This window comes from Echeneis naucrates, chromosome 14 (genome assembly GCF_900963305.1).
Source record: "Echeneis naucrates chromosome 14, fEcheNa1.1, whole genome shotgun sequence".
Classification (NCBI taxonomy): Eukaryota; Metazoa; Chordata; class Actinopteri; order Carangiformes; family Echeneidae; genus Echeneis; species Echeneis naucrates.
Window position 1 is genome coordinate 14,932,958 of NC_042524.1, and position 22,608 is coordinate 14,955,565.

At 41.4% G+C, this 22,608-nt stretch overlaps 1 protein-coding gene across 1 annotated transcript in view; it reads right to left on the reverse strand.

The window, feature by feature from the left end:
- Nucleotides 1-4,299: 4,299 nt before the first annotated feature.
- Nucleotides 4,300-22,608, reverse strand: part of pcdh1a (protocadherin 1a) — a 74,105-nt gene continuing 55,796 nt past the window's right edge. The window contains exon 4 of the mRNA XM_029519880.1: nucleotides 4,300-4,667. Coding sequence (XP_029375740.1) covers nucleotides 4,300-4,667 — 368 coding nt within the window. The remainder of the gene's footprint in view (nucleotides 4,668-22,608) is intronic.

Genomic DNA, 22,608 nt, shown 5'->3' on the forward strand with positions numbered 1-22,608 from the left:
CTCGGTTAGCGTATGTGTAACAGGCCAGAAATTCATCATCCTCATGTAACAGTAGTTCACAGATAATTAAATCATATGTTCAACAATGATTAAGTCAGATGCGATCACAGCTTGTGTGGAAATGATTGAGCATAGTAAAATTGCAGTGTGAACAACCATAGACCTAGTTCCTCTTTCAATGAATGCCCTGAATCATAGTTTATTGTCTATAAAAAATCTCTTCTTTTGAACTTTCATGGAAGGTACTCAAATTAACATCACAAGACAGACTGCCCATCAATGGGCAGTTCATTAGTGATTTAAAGAATTGTTCCTCAACAGCATGCATGTATGGATGGGGGCGACTGAGGCACATTCCCAGGACCTGTGCTCACTGGTCCTGGGACCGTCCCACTTCAAGTCCTGAAAGGAGTCCCTCTCAACATTCTGGAACCTCCTGACTTAGAAATGAAGCTCAGTTCCCCACATGAAAAGAATACTAGACCTGTTTAATGAGCCTTGGTCCTGGAGCAATGCATATTTTGCACAATGTAGCTTCAAGGCTGCAGAAAATCGTATCAAATATCTTACAACCAAAATTTTGTCTAACTCTCAAAATCTATGAATAATAACAGAAAACAAAGAAAACACTGACAACATTCGTTTTTTTTCCCTGCAGTGATTTTATTACAAAGTTCATGAGGACTTACAGTATTACAAGAGAATTTGTCAACATGCGAAAACAGAACAAATAAGAACACAGGAGTTTAACAAACTGGTAAGATAGGACAATCCACTGTTCACAATAAACATAAAAACTGATTAAGTCCTCAGGAGGTGGGAGCCGGTGAATGACTACAGTGCAGGCATAGAACGGCCACATTCACACCGACTCAGCAAAGGTCAATCCAACCAAGGCAAGATGTGCACATCTCAAGAAAACATGTTACAATTTTTATATGCCATCGGCTTTTCTCAGAACTTTTAGAAAGCTTCACTTGTATGTACATAAAACTGTACAAAAACATGGCATCACAAGCATTTTATCCTATATAAATATACCAACAATTAGGATAACAACTAGATTCTCTCTTGCAAAGACATATTTTCAAGGCAATTGTCTTTGTTCTAGATGAACAGTGAAAAAGATGAAATGTTCAGTTAATTTCAGTTCGTCTGGGGAGAGGGCCTTTTGAGTATGAACCAGCACTGACATTTCATTAAGTAAAATAAAGGAAAAAAGAGTAAACAGTTTCTACCAATTATCTTTGGAATTCATGCTAAAATCATAACCTGCCTGACAGCAGACACGGTTGTGGAGATCTATGTACACGACACCACCAAGAGATTTCTTTATTTTTTCACACAACCAGTTCGTGAAGACTCTTTGATCAGTAAGAAAAAAAATCCCTTGCCAATTTCAGCACAGTAATTTGTCCATCTGTCCACATAAATGATCACCATACAATACACACTACAGAGAGGCAAAAGATACTAGTGAATTCAACATTAAATCAATGTTAAGTACAAATTAAACATTATTCAACATACTTCTGGGTGTATTTAGGTGCTTCATGTTGTCCTCTTACTTTGATCAAGAAGAACCGTTCTGTGTTTGAGAGAGAAGTTCATTCAGCATGAGTTCAAAAGAAAGGTCAAACTTGGTGGTATATTGTTCCAGGGGTGAGTCGCAGGAGGTCATTATTGGCTGCAGTGAGAGAGTCCAACTCATCATGGGAGAAAAGGTGGGGTGGGGTGGGGAGGGGGCTCAGCCTTTGTTTTTGTTTAGCAGAGAATTTCAATCAGACTCCTGTCATTCCATTTGGTGCCACATCCAACGATTACGACTTATCTGCTGAGAGCTACCCCTATTTAATTAATGCACTGGTGATCCAAGAGACAAATCTGAAGATACGGTCCAGATTCACTGATGTGATAAAAGTACTCAGGCTGGAATCAGGTTAAGATTTAACCCCGGAGATAAATCTGGATGTGAAGCAGTTGTGAATTGGAATTAAGTCAAAGCATTTAAATAGATAAAGTTATGATCGAGGCTATGTGACATTGGTTTTATCACTCAGTGCTATCTTTCTCACTTGTCATTAATTCCAGGTCAGTGATCTTACCCGCTGCTTTCAGTTCGTGAAGCGGCTATCCACAGCTCTGAGAGGGGTGCTCGGGGGAGCCGTGGGGGTTTAATCACAGTGTATCATGGCTGTTGTTTGAATTTTATTTCAGTCGCTAAATGGCTTTGAAAACGGCATAATGTGCTTTCTCCCCCTCAAGGCAGGATAATCGCCCACCTTATTTAATCATGCCCATGTCCAGTAATTTCCATATGTTTTCAGTTTAATTATTCTAAATGCAGTTTTCAATGGCAGCATGATGAGTTAAGTGCTGATAAAAAATAAAAAAAAATAAAATAAAATACCCCCTATAACTGATTGTAGCTCGGCGGGTGGATTTGCATTATCTGGTGGGTGCCTTGTCCTGAGGGCTGCCCTAGCTCAGGACTCATTACTCACCCTAATTAGGAAATGTCCATTTTAGGCTCTTCCACTCCTTACTCAGAGACACAATCTCACTCTGGAAATACTCTGCAGAGGTGAAAGGTATCTACAAATCGAATCAAATCAATAGCTAAATCAAAGACACTGGCCAGCCCTATGATGGCAAGCTTATAGTGGTCATCATTAGCAGCCAGTTACTAACTAATATATAGTGTCCTTCAGACATATCCTTCAGATTTGCTTGGAAAATCGTTGTAAAGATAAAGGAAGCCCACGGGCATGCTCCATTTTTATTCTCTGTTCAATAGCCAGAAGAGGAAAAATGCCTAATAACTTATTAAGCATGTTGTCCTCAATACAAGGAAAATAATCATCGAGTGGACTTATAGTAAGTGCTGGCTGACTCCTGCTCTCCACACCTATGTTTAGACTGCATTTGAAGATATTAATCACTGATACTTGATCAAATATTCATTTGAAATCCCTAATGTTATTCAGAATAACTCTGGAGATTCCTTCCTAACCCATCTAATTAGTAGATAGTTTCTGAGTGCTTTGTGTGTTGAATTCACCTCTGAAGAAGGATATGTCATTGGCAGCTGATATTTTGGAAAACAGAGACAGTACACTCAACCAAGAGCACTCGCATATAGTTTACTCCAGCTTGATATCACTTTCCAAAAGTACTCCGTCTCTCCAGTGGCTCTTAACACTGAAGGACCTTTTCATGTAAATAACTTGTGCATTTGTCAGACCTACTGAGGACAGCCAGGGAAGAGGACCATGAGATTCAGAGGAAAGCACTGTGAGTTACATGTAAAGTCTGCCTGATTGTCACAATAGAGAAAAGCGCTCTTAACTGATGCGCTGGTGCGACTTCATCAATGGGGTGAGTCGCAAGGTTTTGGAGGAAAAGCCAATCAAAACGTGTCTAGTGAGTACTCCGGTTCGGGTCAATGTGACTCCGGGGTTGCTGTGGCCAAGTCAACCGTTTTCATGATGAACGATAGGTCACAGTGCTGAGCGTCAGTGGAACATAATGTCAGTTCAAATGTTGCCACACAGCTTTCTCCACCAGCGGCGGCGATCTACAGGGAGTGGAAGTAAAGGCCATTCTACTATGATTAGGGGTCGAAGGTGTGTGTGATTGCGGATAAATGCCTTCCACAATATCGAGCTCCATTTCTGGAGATGGTTTCAATCAAGTTTAAACAGCAGCAGCAAAGAAAAGCTTAAATATGCTAAAATTCTGAGGCAATTCTTTTTTTTTTTCAGCTTATGCCAGACAAAAATATATGTAGAACACACCATTCAAAAGTATTTACAGCACTGTACATTAAGTTAGACCATTTCATTTGATTGTTAGTCAAAAGTCTCACCTTTTGATAGGGCCTGACTGGCTGTCTAGTAAATTATATCTAAAATGGCACAAGAGCACTGATCACAACTTTCAAATTCAAGAGATCACTTCACAGAATGGGACTTGGCTAACTACAACAATAATTACTTACTACTAAAGTAGCAATTACCATCTGCACTTCCTTTTGATCTATTTGAATTGCATCCTTCAAGATTTTGTACGAATAAGTCAGTGAGTGCATCCATTAACTTTGTGGATTTCTCAATAAATATGCTAATAAATTAATAATTTAAGGAGGAAATGACAAAAAGTGTTCATGCCAGTGATTGAATGAGTCACAGCCTATTGTTACCTACAAAACGGGCATTGGCTTTAGAGTGTGGACAGCCTGTTTCTCCTTCCCAAATGGGTATAATTTTCCTCATTTCTGCACCAATCACATGATAATTCTCACAGGTAAATTTCTCTTTTTGGAGTGTGGGCAGAGGGGGAGGTGGGTGGGAACTCAGAGGCTACACTCAGGGGCATCTCCTCTAAGGGGCAGTCCTGACTGGCATCATGACTGCTGGAATAGGCACTGCGGGAGGGCGGAAGGCGCGATCGGTGCTCCTCACCACCCAGCCTGACGCTCCCGTTTGCCAGGCGTCCCAGGCTCCCTCTCTCCTGGTAAGGCACGAAGGTGGAGAGTTTCGGGGGGTTCCTGGTCTTGCGTACAGGGGAGGGATGCCCTGGCATCCAGCAGGCATCTGAGTGCCCCAATTCGCTGCACTCTGTTGTACAGTTTCCGGTCATTGCCACATCAGGGAGGGAGCGGATATCTGTGGGCGAGAGAGAAAGCGAAAAGCGCACCATCAGAAAGAGCTGCATAGTGACATAAACATTGGAGCGACATTCAAAAAAGTAAAAAAAAAAAAAAAAAAAAAAAAAAGGCATTAGTGAATAGAAATGGTGTCATCTGAAACACCCCATGAAACCCAGCCCCCTCCTTGAGGTCTTTGCAGCTGTTGCTAAGCAGTGAGCAGCAGTTGCTATGTAGCTGTTGCTATGCACTGTGTAATGAGGGTTACTGTGTGTGTAGTCCACAAGCTGATGTGATACATTCAGGAGATAGCATGCTGTGTCTATGTCATTTAGAAGTATCCAACAGCAGTTTGTTTGGTACATCTGTAATACTGTATATCACCCTATTGCTAACAAGTTCTGCAGCAACACATTGATTTCTGATGGTGAGCTGTGAACAGCGCGATAGATATATGCCGCTATCAAAACAAGGACGCCGGAGGTGGACAAAATACTTCAGTCACACACACTGTAGACATAACCAAAATTTTGTTACAGCGGGAAATGATTTTGTCCCTCTGGGCAAAACCACTGCTGAATGAGTTATTGATTGACAGTGCTGAAATGAGTTCCCTGCCCCTGATTATCACCCATTTTTTGTTCAACTGTTCCTAATTAAATAAATGGGTCTTGACCCAGTGACCTCATTTTAGTGTACAATCTGTGATAGCTCCAAAATAAGTTTTGCTTCAGCTGTCGCTCAAGAGCATCACATGCTTTCTGAAAGTATAACTGCACTCAGGAACTTGTGCATTTGTTTAGCAGCAATGTGCGGCTGGCAAACAACAGGCTTGTTAAGCAGCCCACCTGTTGACAAGCTAAACATACAACTAAGATTAAATGGAAATACCACTCAATTTATCTTTGTTATCCCCTCAGTGTTGGACCAGAGCAGCCAAATCAATGTCTGTGAGGAGAGGAACAGGCGACTAAGACAGGAGAGTGTGTGATGTCCCCGGAATGCAAAGTTTTGATTGCTGTGATAAATGCGTCAGTGGAGTGCCAAAATGTTGCTCACACCGTGAAAGAACACTTCCATCACAGATGCTTTGTCTTGTTTTGTGGCAACTGGACGGTGTGTGAAAACAGAGTAAATGCATTCGTAGGCAGAGTGGAGGGCTCGGCGCTGCATGCTTGACAGATAGATGTTGTTGCATGCGAATGATGCAACCACAAGAGATGACGTATTAGAGGTGGTGGTGAGAGTTCACAGCTAATAGAGGAAATGCCAGCTTGACAGTAAGCCTATGAGACGTACCATCAGTATTGTACTCATGACCACTGGCAAGATAATTATCCCACAAAATGTCAGACCTCTGAGGCTAGAAAAACTGCATCTGGCCCACCAAGGCTTCAAGCAATCAAAAGCCCAAGTGAGACAGCTGTGTGTGTGCATGTGCAACCAATGAATAGAACTTAATGAAACTTATTTGTTCTCATTTCATTTTCTATATTTATGTCTAAGATATTAATTTCTCGCGGATAATCCATAGACAATTGTGCCTGTGTTTATTAGAATTATAATAATTGCATAGCCTGGTCTTTAATCTCATTGTTCCTGTAATCCGACATAGCAAAATGTTTCGGCTTTTTAATACATTTACTTCACAATTGAGCAATGTTCTACCTGACTCATACTAAATTATGTCATTATGGTTAAGTGGAAAACTCTCTCTCTATATACAAGGCCAGCGCTGCCGAACTAAGACTCTTTTCAGATGAATGAACTACATTTTAATGCTTGATTAGGAAAGAAGAAACTGAATTTGGAGCTTTAAGAAAAGACAGGCAACCGAGGCCCGAGTGTGTCTGTGCACACCGCCTGATGCATGAGGAATTTTATTTTCTCAGCTCCGCTAAGAGCGTTGTCTGTATGCATCACTGCAGTGAAATGGACTCTTGCTACAAAAAATGTTCATGGGAAGAGACTTGGGAAGAGGGCTGAGGAGTACACATCGAAGCACAAGCACAGTCGTGTAGGCATCTACTCCAAAAGGATTTCACACTTGATTAAAACCTCTCCACAGCTTCCAGGAGGTTTATGCCACACCAAGCGGCCTCATGTAAAATTAGATCCGCAACTAAAAATCAGTGTATAGGAAAAAAAGATACATTTTCTCAGGTTTTCTAAGACAGGTTTTACTTCACATGTCACAATCAGGAGAATTTTTTTCTTTATAAATTAAAGATCGCCTTTATATGATGGGGTGTGGTGTGACTACATGGATAGCTAACTCGCTGCTAGCCACAAAAATACACAAACGCCTAGTTACAGTTTAATTTGTCTTTGAACTCAGCCTCCTAAAGGAAGTGATAAAAGACCTACAGATTAACACTGATTGCCACATCTTCCCTGACAGTGAGCCTGGCATCTGACTTCAGGTCGACTCTGTTTTGAATAAATATAATTTGGTTTTATTTAATGGAATGCCAGATAAAAGAAAACATGCAACATAAAATGATACCTTGCACTGCTGACAGGAATTAACGCACATACCGAACCGTGCTCATCATCATCATCAAGGGCCAGAAAATCAAGAATGACAGCTAAATACACTGTCATGCTTGCCAGAGTCTTCCATTTTCTTCCACCCGTGCCAAAGAACATATTGCACATCATTAAGAGAAAACATAGATGCTCTAATGCCAGCTATTTTGATAGATCATTACTTTGTCTGTTAGCGTCTCATCTAAATTTGATATGGTTTTATTTATAAAGTAGGTTTGACACGTTGTCTGTTCTTACCAGACAATTTAACAAATGAGAGGTCTACATCCAACTGCAACCTGTCATGATGGCGAAATTGCTTCCACATGCTGCCATTAGTGTTCTGTAGTGCACATAATATAGAGCCACACAGGTCAGCTTAAAGCGATCTTTCAACATGTAATAATAATAAATAGTTTATTGTTGCTACCGCAGCATGTTACGAGAGGCTGTATCGTTTGTGAGAGCACAAGTTTGAACATTTGCTCACACTGACCTTTCTGTCACACTCAAATCCATCTCCACAAAAAAATCAATACTGATAATTATAATTTTGTGTCTGCCTTTTGCCATGGCCATTAGCCATCTGTACCCATGTACATTGAAGCGGAATACTGTACGGTCTGCTCTGCACATTAAAATCACACTGCCACTTTTAGCTGAAACAATTATTGCTTGAATATTTGCTGGACACAATAAAGCAAATGAGTCAGCCAGGAGGTGAAGAAGTAGCCAAAAGCACAATTGGCATTTCCCCTCACCCTTAAACCTGTTTTCTGCTGTAGATATACCTGAAATAAATCTGCTCACAGTCTGGAACAAACCCTTTAGAGTTTATAGTCTTGTATGTCATGGATGGAGAGCCAAGGTGGACAATGGAGAACAGATGGGCAAACCACAGCACTACTATGCCAGTGGCTGGAACAGGCTGACTGGATTTAGAGAGCTTGTGATTTGGTTTTGAAGAGCAGTGACTCAATGACATTTCTTCCTCTCTCACACAGCAGAATTCCTTTCCTCAAGTCTTGGGGATAGATTGCACCTGCAGCTTTTTCCCTTTTATATTGGGTCAGTCCCATATGGTTGCTTGAAGTAATATTATGAAAAAAAAAACAACAACAAACAAACAAACAAACAAAAAAAGACCCAACAACAACAGGACAGTAATTTCCACCTTCCACCACCTTCACTGGTGCATCAGTGACTCACAATGAAGCTTAGCGAAGCTTCTTAGAGCATCTCCAATGCAGTGCCATAACAGTGCAGTTACAGAGCGGGGGTACACACAGAGCTTAACCCCCCGGCTGACAGATACATGTGAGGGGTGGGTTTGCATGCAGCTTGCATCAGTGTGCCAGTGGGAGGTGTTGAGTGTCTGAGGCAGGCTTCCTCATCGTCTGATCCCCTGCCCACGGGCATGGGGGAAGCTGCCTCTTCCTGAGATTTCACACTGCTCCTCTCTGTTTGATTGCAGCCTCTCCCCACCGGCTGCTTTCCAGCATGTGCACCACACTGCTATGATCGATGGTGAACAAATATGAGAGACCCACACCTCATGGAGGGATGACAGGGAAAAACAGCCACTATCGTGTGGGAGCATGTTAGTGATATTAATGGTATATCTGTTGTCCCTTCAAACAGTTTATGTGGTAAATGACTAAAAAGTTCAGAGAAACAAAAGAAATAAGAGGAAATATCCAACCGCTGAGCAGATATTAGTGCCTAGTGCTGGCTATCAGAATAATAACTGTGTGAATGCATTCTGTGGTTGTCATCCTCTGTGAAGAAAAACAAAAGAAAACCATGGTTTTGTATTTCTTTAGCTATGACATGTCAAGTCTTGTTATTCAAGTGCTAAGAACACTTTTTCACAGTAAGCAGAAGCTACCAAAAACAATCCTTTTTTTCCTCTAGAGGTGCATTTTTAAGAGACAAAAACTTGCTACAAGCACACAAACAGTGTTGACACGCACTTTTTCTTGCTTGGTGTAATGGAATACAAACCTTAGACGCACATTATCACATCTTGGGAGCAAAATTACAATGTGTAGGCTTGAAAGCTTTGTCACCTTGCCTTTATACAAAGTGAAATGTGAGATAAAGTTGCAGTTAACCACTTAGTTACAACATTGCGGCATCATTCTGTAGCTAATTGGGATGTCAGTTCATTCCAAGACATTCATTGCGTACATAATCAAATTAACAGTGTCAGTGGCCTTCTAAAACAGTTGTGGTGAATTTACAGCTGCTCAAAAATGGAATTTTAATTACTTTTTTGTGCATCTTTAGTTTGAAGACAAAATGTTGATGCCGTGTACAAGAAATTATGCCAGGATCTTAATTTACCAAAGTTTAAAAGAAATGCATGTGAAAGCCTCCCTCACAGATTTAGTAAGGTCTGAATTCTCAGGTTTTTGAGCGGCCTAGTCTCTTGCTGATGAGTGGATATGTTGGCCAGAGGCCTGTCAGGGAAAGCAGCTGTAGATGGTTCAGTGGGTGATGGTACACCTCCTGTCAGTTCTCTCACCATCCACCATTTTGTCTCAAAGTTCCTGTGTTTGAACACTGCCTTTTGTATCACTGCATTTGACAAAGCCTTAGCACCTGCTGACAGATCACGCTATGCACCAGCTACTCCAATTGAGAAGTTGATATGCGGTGTGATATGTCAACCAATAGTAAGGCTTTGTCAAACTGTGACACACACAAGGCATTTTCCGGATAAAATAGATTCAAAACATTGTTGGAGGGATGTGAGGAAACAGAGCTAAATCAAAGTATAGTTGCTTTTGTAAGTAATATAATCTTTTGCTGACACATAGATGTGTTGTTGAAATGCATGCGTACAGAACAGTTTCATGCTGCTGCCTACAACAATATCTCAGGCTCGCCGGCCAATTACTGACTGGGAATTGCATTCTGAACTTAAACAGCTTAATATTGATTTGCAGTGGCTGCAAATAAAAAAAAAACAAAACACAAACAAACAAACAAACAGAAACATATATTTCACGGGAACATAGGAGATTCAGGTTTATGATTATCATGTGTTCTTGGCAATAACAAACTAATTTCCAGTATTTCCAATAAAGGGAAATTGTATATTTTCTGTTTCTGTTGTCAGACAATGGAATAATTGTTTGAATAGTGAATGAAATGTGGAGCAGTGTGTCGGCTCACAACAACAAGGTCACAGGTTCGGTTCCCGGCCTGGGGCCTTTCTGTGTGGAGTGTTCTCCTCGTGCCTGCGTGGATTCCCTCCCACCATCCAAAGACATCATGTTTGGGTTAACTGCTGACTCTAAATTGTCAGTAGGTGTGAGTGCGAGTCTGTTTCTGTGTGTTGGTTCTGTGATGGACTGGTGACCTGTCCAGGGTGACTCCGCCCTCACCCAGAGTGAGCTGGGATTGGCTGCAGCACACCCCGCAACCCAGAAATGGGTGAGTGAATGAATGAACAACCATTAAGGAAACTCCAAATGAGCCACGTGACATAAGACTGACCAATTCTGAAAGAATGATTACTCAACTCTATCACTCAGTCAGTAACGCTCGTGATTATAGGGCTGGCCTGCATAAAATGGCACCGCAGGGAATGAGCAAAAACATTATTAAAAATCAATAATTACATGATTAATATTTAACACTTGTGAGACTGATAAATTATTATATTTATCCATCAGGCACTCTACAGCATGCCTTGACCACAGACCTATTGTTCAGTTTACCTGATGAAGAAAGGATGCCCACATCATTTTACCTAAATTTTTCATTAGCGCAGTCATCTTGGATAATAAACAGTGTTACTCTATATTCTGCATTCAATCTCATATTCATGCAGAAAGGGCTTTGGGGACTCAGAGAGGAATGTGCATGTCGAGGTTGAAATGCATTAGTTAGACATCAGTGCCTAAATTTAGAAATTTGCATTTGTTCCTTGGGCCAATGCAGGTATTTTATTAATGTTGATAATTAAAATCTTTTCTGTAGGCCACACAACATGGATGTAGAATGGAGTAATATACACACGCTGCTGGTTTGGATTAACACATAATATTAGCATAGTTAGCATACAGTTAAACCACTAGATGTGTCTCATATGATCATATACAGACAGTATACATAGGATATGAATCACTTGTCATATGTCATGAAAATACAATCATAATTTGTACTATTACAGCATGTAATTGGTATAATGAGTGGAATAATGAATTAGTGCATGGAGATTTAGGTTCAGTAGGTTTCAGGTTGACTGTTTTTGTAACTCAATACTAATATTTGCAATGTGATCACCTGCCTGCATAATTACATTTAGCTCCACTTTCCTCCGCCTTCTTCCTCTTTCATTCTCTTACCACTGAAATAGGAAACCATGCATTTCCTTTCTGAAGCACTGCACTTCTGACATTCTGCTTCACACAATGTTTCACCAACGTTCATCTTTAAAATGCAAAAATTTTTGTGAAAACTGTGGTCGGTGGAGCATCAGCTCTCTATGTGGAGTGTAAGGGAAAAAGGCGGGGTGGAGGGGGTGGGGATGCGTTGTTGAAGCCAAGACAGCAGGGACTTACAATGCCACTTCTTTCCATTCACCTGCCGAATCTTTGTTCTCTAGCCAATGGAGGAGACTACCACTCATCAACAGGACAAACTCTGACTTTTCACACTCGGCTGCCTTGCGCTTCGCGGAAAGCTGGCTTGGCAAATCCATCCTGGACAGCTCATTACGGCTGCCTGGTTCTCATCTCGTCTCGAGTGCATAAAAAAGCAATTGGGGAAAACTTTGGGAGGGGGATCTGTTTTTACATTAATAAAGGCTGGTGTATCGACACCATGATGTCGAGAAAATGTGCAGTCCAAACTTAGAAACTCTTCCGTAAAATGGGAAGCTTTTTTCCGGGCCTGGGGCCTTTCTGTGCCTGCGGGGTCTTCCTCCGGGTACTCCAGTTATCTCCCACCGTCCAAAGGCATCATGTTTGGGTTAATTGGTGACTCTAAATTGAGTGTGCGTGTGAGTGGTTGTTGGTCTCTGTCTGTCTCTGTGTGTTGGCCCTGTGATGGAAATGGACAAGCGGCAGAGGATGAATGAATTAATACATTGGGTGCCTTTAGCTGCGCCAAGCTAAGCCATAAATTGCCAGAAATACACCACCAAGAATAGAAACACTACTGTTATACAATATTAAAAGACTGTTCTCTGCTTCCCCTCAAGAGGCACCAGCCACAGATAGTTGTGTTAGCCCCCTCTCTGAAAGTCTCTACTGACCAGCTGAACCCCAACTTCACTTATATTTTCAACAGATCTCCAGAGCTGTGCTAAGTCCCCTCCTGTTTGAAAGGCTCCACTCTCATCCCAGTTCCCAAGAAATCTTCCATCAGAGGACTCAGTGACTGCGGCCCGGCTTCCCTGTCATCCACGGTCTTTGAGAGCCTAGTAGCCACCTGAAGGAACTCACAAGACCCCCTGCTAGACATCCTGCTGTTTACCTACAAATAGGTCAGAGGATGTTGCAGTCAACTTTGGACAGCCCAACATCCTGCAACACCTCGCCTCCCTAGGGACATATGCAAGGATTCTCTTTGTGGACTTCAGCTTGCCATTCATCCTCCTCTGCAAACTTATCCAGCTCACTGTGCCACTCTCCAACTGCCAAGGGATCACTAGCTTCCTGACAGACCAGAAGCAGCAGGTGAGGCTGGGGAAAATCACACTCAACACCCCCCCACCCCACCCCACCCCAGGATGTGTGCTCTCCCCATTGCCCTTCTCACGATACACAAACAACTGCACCTCAGGAGACCCATCTGTTAAACTCCTGAAAATTGTGGACGACACAACAGTCATCAGCATCTTGCGAGACAGTGATGAGTCTGCACAGGGACAGGGCCTGGAGCAGCTGGCGGTCCATGGACACAACAACCTGGAGCTGAACATTTGAAGAGAAATTGCAGACCTCGAACAGACCGCTGTCCACTGCTGCCACTCATGTTTAACAGCGCTGTGTCGTCTGTGGAAACATTCACATTTCCAAAAATCTACAATCTCCCAGAACCTGAAACAGCAAACCAACCCAGTCATCAAAACGACCCGGGAAAAGTTGTGCATCCTGCACCAGTTTGACCTGCCTGAAGAGTTGCTGATCCTGCGCGACGCAGCAGGGATTGAGTCAGTTCTCCTCACATCCATTACTGTCTTGGCCACTAAAAAAGACAGGCACAAGCAACAATGGACAGTCAGGGCTGCAGAAAAGATCATTAGTGCCAATCTGTCCACAGCCTTGGACTTCACTGAAGTCCCATCACACCTCAGGCACAAAATGCTCTAAGTTCTGCCTCTGGTAGGTGCTATAAAACACTGCATACACACAGACACAAAAAAAAGAAAGATTAACAACAGTTTCTTCGTCCTCGTAAAAAAACAAAACAAAAAAAAACACTGCAGTAACAGTGTGACGCTAAAACAGCCACTTACCTACGAATGACATTTATATTTAAGTTTAAGCAGTTATGCAAGAACAATACTTTTTGAAAACGTACCTACATTTATATTCTGTTCACAGAAATGCATACATGCACATACTGTACATAACCACCCACTGTATGCATAAGTGACTTATTATACTACCCACTCAATATTCATTTCAGCACTCCTGGCACTTTCCCACAGCATTGTTTCCAACTTGTTTACTTGTATATAGCCATATGCTGTGTCAATTGCTGTTGCCTCAAATTCCTAACTGGATTGCACTTTATTTATCTTTCCTCAGCTTGGTTATCCTTGATTTTACTGTATGTCCATGTACATCTCCTTGGACATTGTTTCTATGTAGAGGCAAAATCTAGAGCCACTAGAAAGTGAACTGTAATTTCTTCTATATACAACTTGGCCAACAAAGCCTCTCTTTCTATTCAGCATTGGATGTAATTGAAAAAAGAAAAGAAGAATAAAACCCTGTGGTGCGGGGTCGTAACTGGACACTCAATAGATAGATTTTTTTCTTTACTTCCAGCAATTAAGTTTGACTCCACTACAGATTCAACACGTGAAAAAAAGAAGAGAAGACAGGGGATTTATCAATTTGAAACAAACTTGTTAGAAAATGTAAGGAATACCTATCTAGCTGAGCAACTTGACTAACAATGCACTGAGTAGCTCTGAGTGGATGTATATGTCAATATTGCCGCCGAGGACTGATTCTGACTTTTAGCCAATAAAAAAACATGCTTTGTTTTTTCCTTAACAACTTGTGACAGTCCTGAGATTGGAAGTGAAGATGGATGGAGCTGAGAAAAATTAACAGCAGAAATACACGCCCAAACCTCCTCTCTGCGGCTTGCCTGAATGTCTCTCTCTTGGTCCCTGTCTTTAATACTTTCTTCCCACTTTAGGCTTTAACATCTGTGCTGTTTGGCCCTTTCTTCCCCTGCGGCCTCATATGAGCAGGTAGTGAATGTTTTCTTCAGTAAGAGCGGAGGAGGAAACAGGTGGTCCTATTGTCAATGTCTGTTGCATATAAGCTGCTAATATCCTCTGAAAACCGAATTTTCCGAGAAACACTTTCAGTAATGGACTTTTCCATTCAGGCCGTAATAGGTTACTGCTTTTATCTTTATCTGTTGCTCACATATTAGCCTGCCTCCATTTAACCAACTTCAAAATTGTTTAAATAGAAAATTATTCTTCTTAAGTTTAGACACCCGTTGAGAGATAAATTAAATTACATAAAATCCGCACACTGGACATCACTGGGTAAAGTATAAAACTAACTAATAACTGATTGCAAAATCAATGTCTCTTTTACATGTGGTCTACATCTCTTACTATCAAAGAAGGAATTACTCTTAGGGTTTCCCCAGTAGAGTTAATTCCACTGTACCACTTTCATGCTCACTATATGTCACTCATTGATCTTATTGACATGTAGAACGGATGTTTTCCATGATCTGTTTGTTGTTCTTCCTCCCCTTTCGATCAGGATCTTATCTCTTTGCTAATTCTACCTTTGATCCCCACAGTTTGCGAGTGAGACGTGGTTAACTTGGGAGACGTAACATTAGCTGCTCATTAGCCTACACCTGTGTAGACATCTGAAGATAAAAGAGAAATATTAAACACATTTCTCTGCGTCTCTGTAGTGACATAGTCAGAGTTCCTTCATATTTTGTGGGCTACCCTGCCTTGCCTTTGGCCATTATCATATAATTAAACATTATATGCTCAAACCAAAAGCTAAGTGGTCAGTCTCAGATTGATATCAGAGTACTTAGTAGTCTGGATGTATTCCAGACAAAACACATTTATAAGGACTAGTGGTATAAAGTGAACAAATTTAATATACATAGATTTAAATACCACACTCATAGGAAGTGCACAATTTCCATGCCAAATATGGACAACATCATTTCACAAAATTTTATCGAGAGAATCATGTAAGCGGGCCAAATAGCTTGTAAGTAATTTTCTCTAGGAAAGCCAGCACACCAACACAGGCTGCAATACTCTGAACAATACAGCTATCGGGAGCAGGAAAATTCATTTTCAACAAATTTTCAACATGATGAATTATGAAAACTGTCTTTTGTGTAGCAGGGACAGACAACAGAAAGGGTTTGATTAGGGGGAGGGGGGAATATTACATGGAATCAAGAACATGACTGTCTATATATAATTACTATATATATATATCATTATGGCAAATTCCGGCCTTTAAATGTCAGCTTAAGGAGAAAAGCAAAACACAGAAAGCAACAAGGGGTCATCATCTTGGCTTCTGAGGCCAGCATGGTTCCGACCTCCCCTGTTGTTCCTGAGCAATTCATTGCTTTCAGCTGCTTGTGTTTGATGGCTTCTGTGAGCTTTGGCATGGTGAAGAAGGGTCAACAATCATGTTGTTTGAAGCTGTCGAAAGCCTGCGACTGAAATAATCAGTGAACACAATAACACCGTTGACCTGGTATTTGCTAAGATGTGGTAATAAATGGGGGTTGGGTTGTGGGCAGGAGCATTTGGGCATGTCTGGGATGTCACGTGTTTTGGATAATTGAATCAGGGCTACACCTGCACTTTAGTGCTGTCTTGTGTATTAAAGGGGCATAAAAATGTAATATAAATGTTTTATCACTTTAAAATATCATCAATGGATGGTACATACACTGCATTATGAGATAATAAAATTAAAATTTAATGAAATGATGGGTAAATGGGTCATGGACACTTTGAACAGTCGTCTGGGTCTGTCTACACCCGGAATGTGTATGGTTAAAGCTTGGCATAAACATAGAGAATATATTTTAATAAATTGGGTACATTTACTGTGATTTTGTGCCATTTAAATGTGGTTAGAGTTGAGCTAAATCAGGGCAGCACAAGGGAGCCACAGTAATACCGACAACAAAGCGTAAAAACAAGAGATGAGAAAAAACAAAACAACAGATAAAGCAAATGCACAACAAGAGTAAACATTGCTGTCACTTTTTTTTTTTAAGGCAATGACTGCTCTTGCCATCTGCTTTTTCGGTGCCTGTGGTGGCCACATGTTTGATGGGTACCTCATCTCGGGGCTAGATATAGTTTCAAAGTAGACATTTCATCAAGATGAGTGACAAGTGTTTGGGCCTTGCAACCCGACTGTCTGAGATGGAGCCACTCAAAGGTACTGTAAAAAAAAAACAACAACAACAACAACAACAAAAATAATAATCATATAACTGGAAAGAATGAATAATTGACCTCTGTTAGTGCTCAAGGAATGGCATGATGATTGCCCATGTCTCAGAGTTGTCATTTGGAACTAACGGAAATTGATAACAATTTCACAATGAAGTCAAGTATGCACTCTAATTAGAGCAGAAATTCATGGTGGAAACAAGCTTCATAATCATGCAATATTCTGTCAGAATTATTCTACTTTTGGCTTGAGAACAAGGGCTCTTCAGGGATGCCTCACATCAGAAAATGAGTTTTAAAGTCAGTTTTGAAATGCAGAAATTTCCAGAACTGGGGAAATAATCACTCAGATGTGATATTGATCAAAACCCCTGTCACAGCAAAAATATGTAGATGAGTTTATGTAACAGGGAAATAAAATGTTAGCTGTATCCTTTAAAATGAATAACATTGAAACATGCTTGGCCATGAGTGAGACTAGTAATTTTTACTTCGCTTAGGGCATGCAGGATATTGATTGAGTGAAGTTAACACAAAACTGAAAATAAAAAATGGATCCTGTCACATAGACGAAATTACAATTTGTAATCAAACAAACAAGTAAACAGACGAAAAAAGCACTGTTGCGCTTAACTCAGAGAGGATACTTTCAGTTTTGCAGTATGCAGTCCTCACTGAGTTTGTAAGGTCCTCTAACTGCAGTGAATCCTCAACTGACTCTGAGAAAGCCTTAAAGCTAGAGCGGCTTCATTCCTCTGTGACTCACTGGAAATAAGGAAATGCATGTCAGACCCATACAGTACAATTCCAGTCCCTCAAGTGCCATCCATCATTGAAGGGCAGAACACTAGTTAGAGGGAGGTTCAGCAGCTCTCGGTCCCCATCACACCATGATGGAGGGATGACCCCCGGGGCCTTTCTCTGATGCCGGCTTGAGCTGCCCAACCAAGTGGGGTTGAAGTGGATCTGGCCCCTAGCCAGCACCACCTCCTCCCCGATGCACATTACTCTACCTGCTCTGCGAGTCACATGCAGAGTCAGACTGGGTAAGGCCCACCGAGAGCAGCAGAGCAGTGCTACTGCTTTCTATTTCCGCCTCCATAATTATCCTTAAAGATTCAAGTCGAGATCCCATGGACCTGCCAGCGGACATCGTTAAAGGAGTGTCTTTTATAGCCACGAGTGACACCGGGGTAATTATGAAATTTTTCTCCGTGTGTCTTTATATACTTGTACTCTCAAGTCCGTGTTTCATACATTACCACCTCCAAACCTGCTGCTTCAGCATGCTGTTGCCCAGATTCGATGGCATGGCAGGAGTGGGCAGTGTGCTATCCAATATTTGCCTAAGTACAGAGAGCCATCCACTTTTGTTGGAGTAATTCATGGGCACATCTAAAGCTTAGGGACACTGGCTTAGGCATACTGGCTCACTCATTCATTTTACAAGCTTAGTACTAAAACCAGAAATTGTGGCAGCAATGGCGTTAAAAGCACTATTTATGGAACCTAATGTGTGCTTATATGTGTGTACTTTTTTTTCCCTGTGCATAATTCAAAGCACTCATCTGGGTTTTCATCCATGTTATACACATGCAGATAGGGGATGAGTACATTGTGTTGACCTCAGTTAGAATATGAGGACTGGGAATATTTCCCCAGAAAATGTTCTGGATCTTTTATGATTTCTGCCTCCTTCTTTTTAATTATTCAGACAACATTTAAAGACTTCTCTATTTTCTATAACATACATAGGACATTATGTTTACATTTAATGTGACACTAGAAAAAAAAATTAAGACTGTAAGTGCTGAAGGCCAAATAAATTTCAGGTCCTGAAAAAAATAACATGCTTTTGTCACTATAGTCCTTCAGTCAGCTGGACATAATGATGAAACTACAGAGAAATCACTTGTATGTGTCAAGGAAGGTAATCTGAGATTGAATGCAAGGGGTAGATTTATTGAGATAATGGGACTTCTATTCTGGTTCCATCTAAATTTCACATGTAGCTGCAATCACTCAACACAGTAAGAAGTCAGTCTACTCTAAAAGACAATAAACCAATTCCATACTTTGCTGCAGTTAATGGTTTGAGCTCTGTCATCGTGTCTTTTCTTTCACACAGCCCTGTTCAAAGGTCTGGCCTATCTCAAGTCATTTGACAAACACTGTAATGTGTGCAGCTTGGGTTGAGTGTGTAGGCCATATTTTCAGTGATCACAGAAGCGAAAGCACATTTTCAGATTCAAATTGGGCAAAGGGGAATCAAGACACATTCAAAACTCTGACGAGTTGACACATTGGGATTCATCTGAATTGTCCCATGAAGTCATTGCCACAGCAGACTATTGTCCGCGCTGTGACAGGCTAATCCAGGTTGGAGAGTTTAATTCTGCTCCAGTTAGGGCCATTTCAGTGACCTATTTCCTCCAAATAAAATTACAAAGAATTTTGGGGGCGATGTGGGGGGCAGGTGGGGCTGAGGGTAACAAATAGCAGGGGCTGATGTGAGCAGAGCACAAAGCATGTGCTAGAATGAGCTCCGGATTATAGGCATATTACTCATGACAATTTGCCTCAGGGGACTACAAGTAAGGACTTTTACTATAAAAGTCTCCTGTCCCTTTTCTGGTGGCAACAGTTCCTGCAGTGGCTGGAAAGGTGTGCTACTACAACTGGAACGGTCTACTCCCCTCTGACAAGGCACAATGACATCTGCTTTAGGCAGTGTTTGGCAAATTACTTTAAAAAAGTAATTACTTACAGCGACTAGTTACTTCTCGGCAAAAGTAACTGAATTAGTTACTCAGTTACAAATTATAAAGGCAACTAGTTACTAGTTGCGGAAATTAACTATTGCATTACTTTCAAGTAAATTTTTAAATGCTCAGATGTGTCTGAATGTGGAGCCACCTCCACCCCTCTTTAATGGAACTTAAAATACATGTGCATGTTAAATTAGAAGATGTTTGAGTACGTTTGAATTACTTGACACCGACGTGGAGAGGCTCTTTTATCCAGAGCATAATGTGCACCTCACCGTTCCTTTCGTTCCTTTAATTTCTTAGAGGGAAAAGTAATGGCTATGCTTCCATCCACTTTTGCATTATTTGTGCTCACCACTTCTGTTTCTCGTTGACTGACTTACTTGTGTCGGTTGTTGTGTGTCCGACTATGTGTGCTTAGAGAGTTAGTTGGTCAGACAGAGTAATCAATAAGATTACTTGTTACTGAAAAAAGTTAAGCCGTTGGTGACACTGTTTATTTATAACACCGTTATTCCCATCACTGGCTTTGTATCAGTTCACTATATTGGTGTCCGGGGCAGGGGCCAAATCAGACACTCATTGGACAAACAATATTCTGCCCTCAAATCTGAAACAAGTCTCTCCACATTTTCTTCGTTAAAATGTCCCTTGTGCTCTGTAAACGCGATCCGAATATTCACAGAAACACGTGTCGCTACAGCAGCAATGGCTACAATGGTGGTATCCTGTCTGATATTGATATGGCAAGCCCTGAAAGCAGAGGAAAATCCCTGACAGGAGTTCAAAAGGAACAAATATACGGCGGGACATGCATCATCTGAGAGATCTAAGGGAGGAAAATCAGACAGCATTACTAAGGAACTGCATTATCATGCAAACAGCATTCACACCATTTTATCTCACCCTTCTCAATAGCCCATATGGCAGAGAGTCCGTACAGAGGAAGACACAGGGAGACCTCACACTGGGCAACTGGCCACATCAAAATTCCTCCATCTGTGGTCAGCATGCATGTGTGTGTGTGTGTGTGTGTGTGTGTGTGTGTGCAGGTACCTGTCTTCAATCCACCTGTGTCCTGTTGGTGCTAGCCTCTGTATCACAGCCAAGATGCCTAACCAGTGATCCCCAGAAGAGTGATTATTATCTTGGTTGGACTGGACATGACGGGATTGCCGGTCAAACTTGTGTCCCAAGAAAAGAGAGGGGGGCTATCATGAGTCCCAGATGACTCATACTCTATGCTCTGGGGCAGCAGGAGGTTAAACAATTTGTGCGTGCTGGGACTTGAAATACGCTGGCTTCTGGCTTGAACCAATGCAGTAGGTTAAAAAAAATAATAAGAATAAAATAAGATGTTTTTTTTCTTCTGATTGTCTTCAGAAATATGAGACAATCAGATGATTGTGTGTTAGGAAATATAATTGATAAGAGACTGAAACAAAATCAAACAAAGTACACTCGGGGATTAGTGATAATTCAATTGGACTCATCAGCTTGTGTAACTGATATATGAATAATAGATCTTCAGACTCAATGCCTTCTACCCTTCTGCCCTGAATGGTAGGATTATACCTGCAGCCTAAGAGGAAGACCTGCAGACAGTACTGCACAGCTGTGAAAACACTGCAAATGCTTGTATGTGGGTGCCTTTTTCATATATAGTCAGAATTCTCTCATACACAAAACGTCTCAACAGTGGTAAGAGAGACGTCATAGAGTCTACCATGTCTGAAGTTAGTGTATTAATTATTACAGTGTGCAATTCTTCAGCATCTATTTTTGTTTTTATCAGACAAAAATTGTATTCTAATTTTAGTTGTATAATTATTTGCATGATGCATCATCATCACTATTTTGTTGCCCCCGCCTACATGAACCAGTAACAAACTCTGTAAATGACTTTGACATGACCAATGTTGGGCAGCACGGCGGCGTACTGGTTAGCGCTGTCGCCCTACAGTTAGAAGGCGTGGGTTCAGCTCCCGGCCTGGGGCCTTTCTGTGTGGAGTTTGCGTGTTCTCCGTTGCTCCGGCTACCCCGGTTTTCCTCACGCCATCCAAAGACATCACGTTTGGGTTAATTGGTGACTGTAAATTGTCTGTGGGTCTGAGTGTGACTGGTTGTTGGTCTGTGTCTGTCTCCGACCTGTCCAGGGTGAACCCTGCCCTCATCCAGAGTGAGCTGGGATTGGCTGCAGCACCCCCCGCGACCAGGAAACGGCATAGCGGTAGAAGATGGATGGATGGATGGATGACCACTGTTCCAAATCTGATCAGTAGTATCTGAGAGATGGACAGATGGGGCAAACCAGCCTTCATCTGATTTCACTGTTGAGGACGAATCACGCATCTTGACAGCAACCAGACATACAAGATAAGCAGTTTTTGTGCTGTCTACAGCAATCAATTCAAAGAGAATCACAGAGCTCAGTGATTATGATGAGAGTCTATTAAAGTAAAATAGCACCATAATCAAAATGATTTAGATGCAACACACACTAGTGTGAACACATACAAGCATGCATGCAATTGTGCACACAGACGTACACATGTGCATATGATGGATAAACATTTATGATGAGATTACCCCACAGTGGAGCAATGTGCATGCTATATGTGTGAACAATGAAATGGAGTGCACTCTAACACAGCCTGAAGATAAGAATTAGAAAAAAGTGGGAGAGGGGAGCAGCTGCTCAGGCACACGAAAAAAGGAACTCCAGAAATTAATTGCTGCAGATGAGACAGCATACATTTCATATATCAGAAATTTTATTACTGTAGTTTGGAACTTCTCTTAATTCCAAAGCCAAGCACCACAAGGGAGTATGTTGATGTCTACTTCATTGAGCCAGAAAGGCTGTTAGAGACCACACAGACTCTCTTTCCACTTTGCCACCCAGTGTAATAAACCAATGTCATGATTCTTCAGTCTGAAACTCCCCAAAAAGCAGAAAACACAGAACAAAGAAAAATGAAAATTACAGCTAA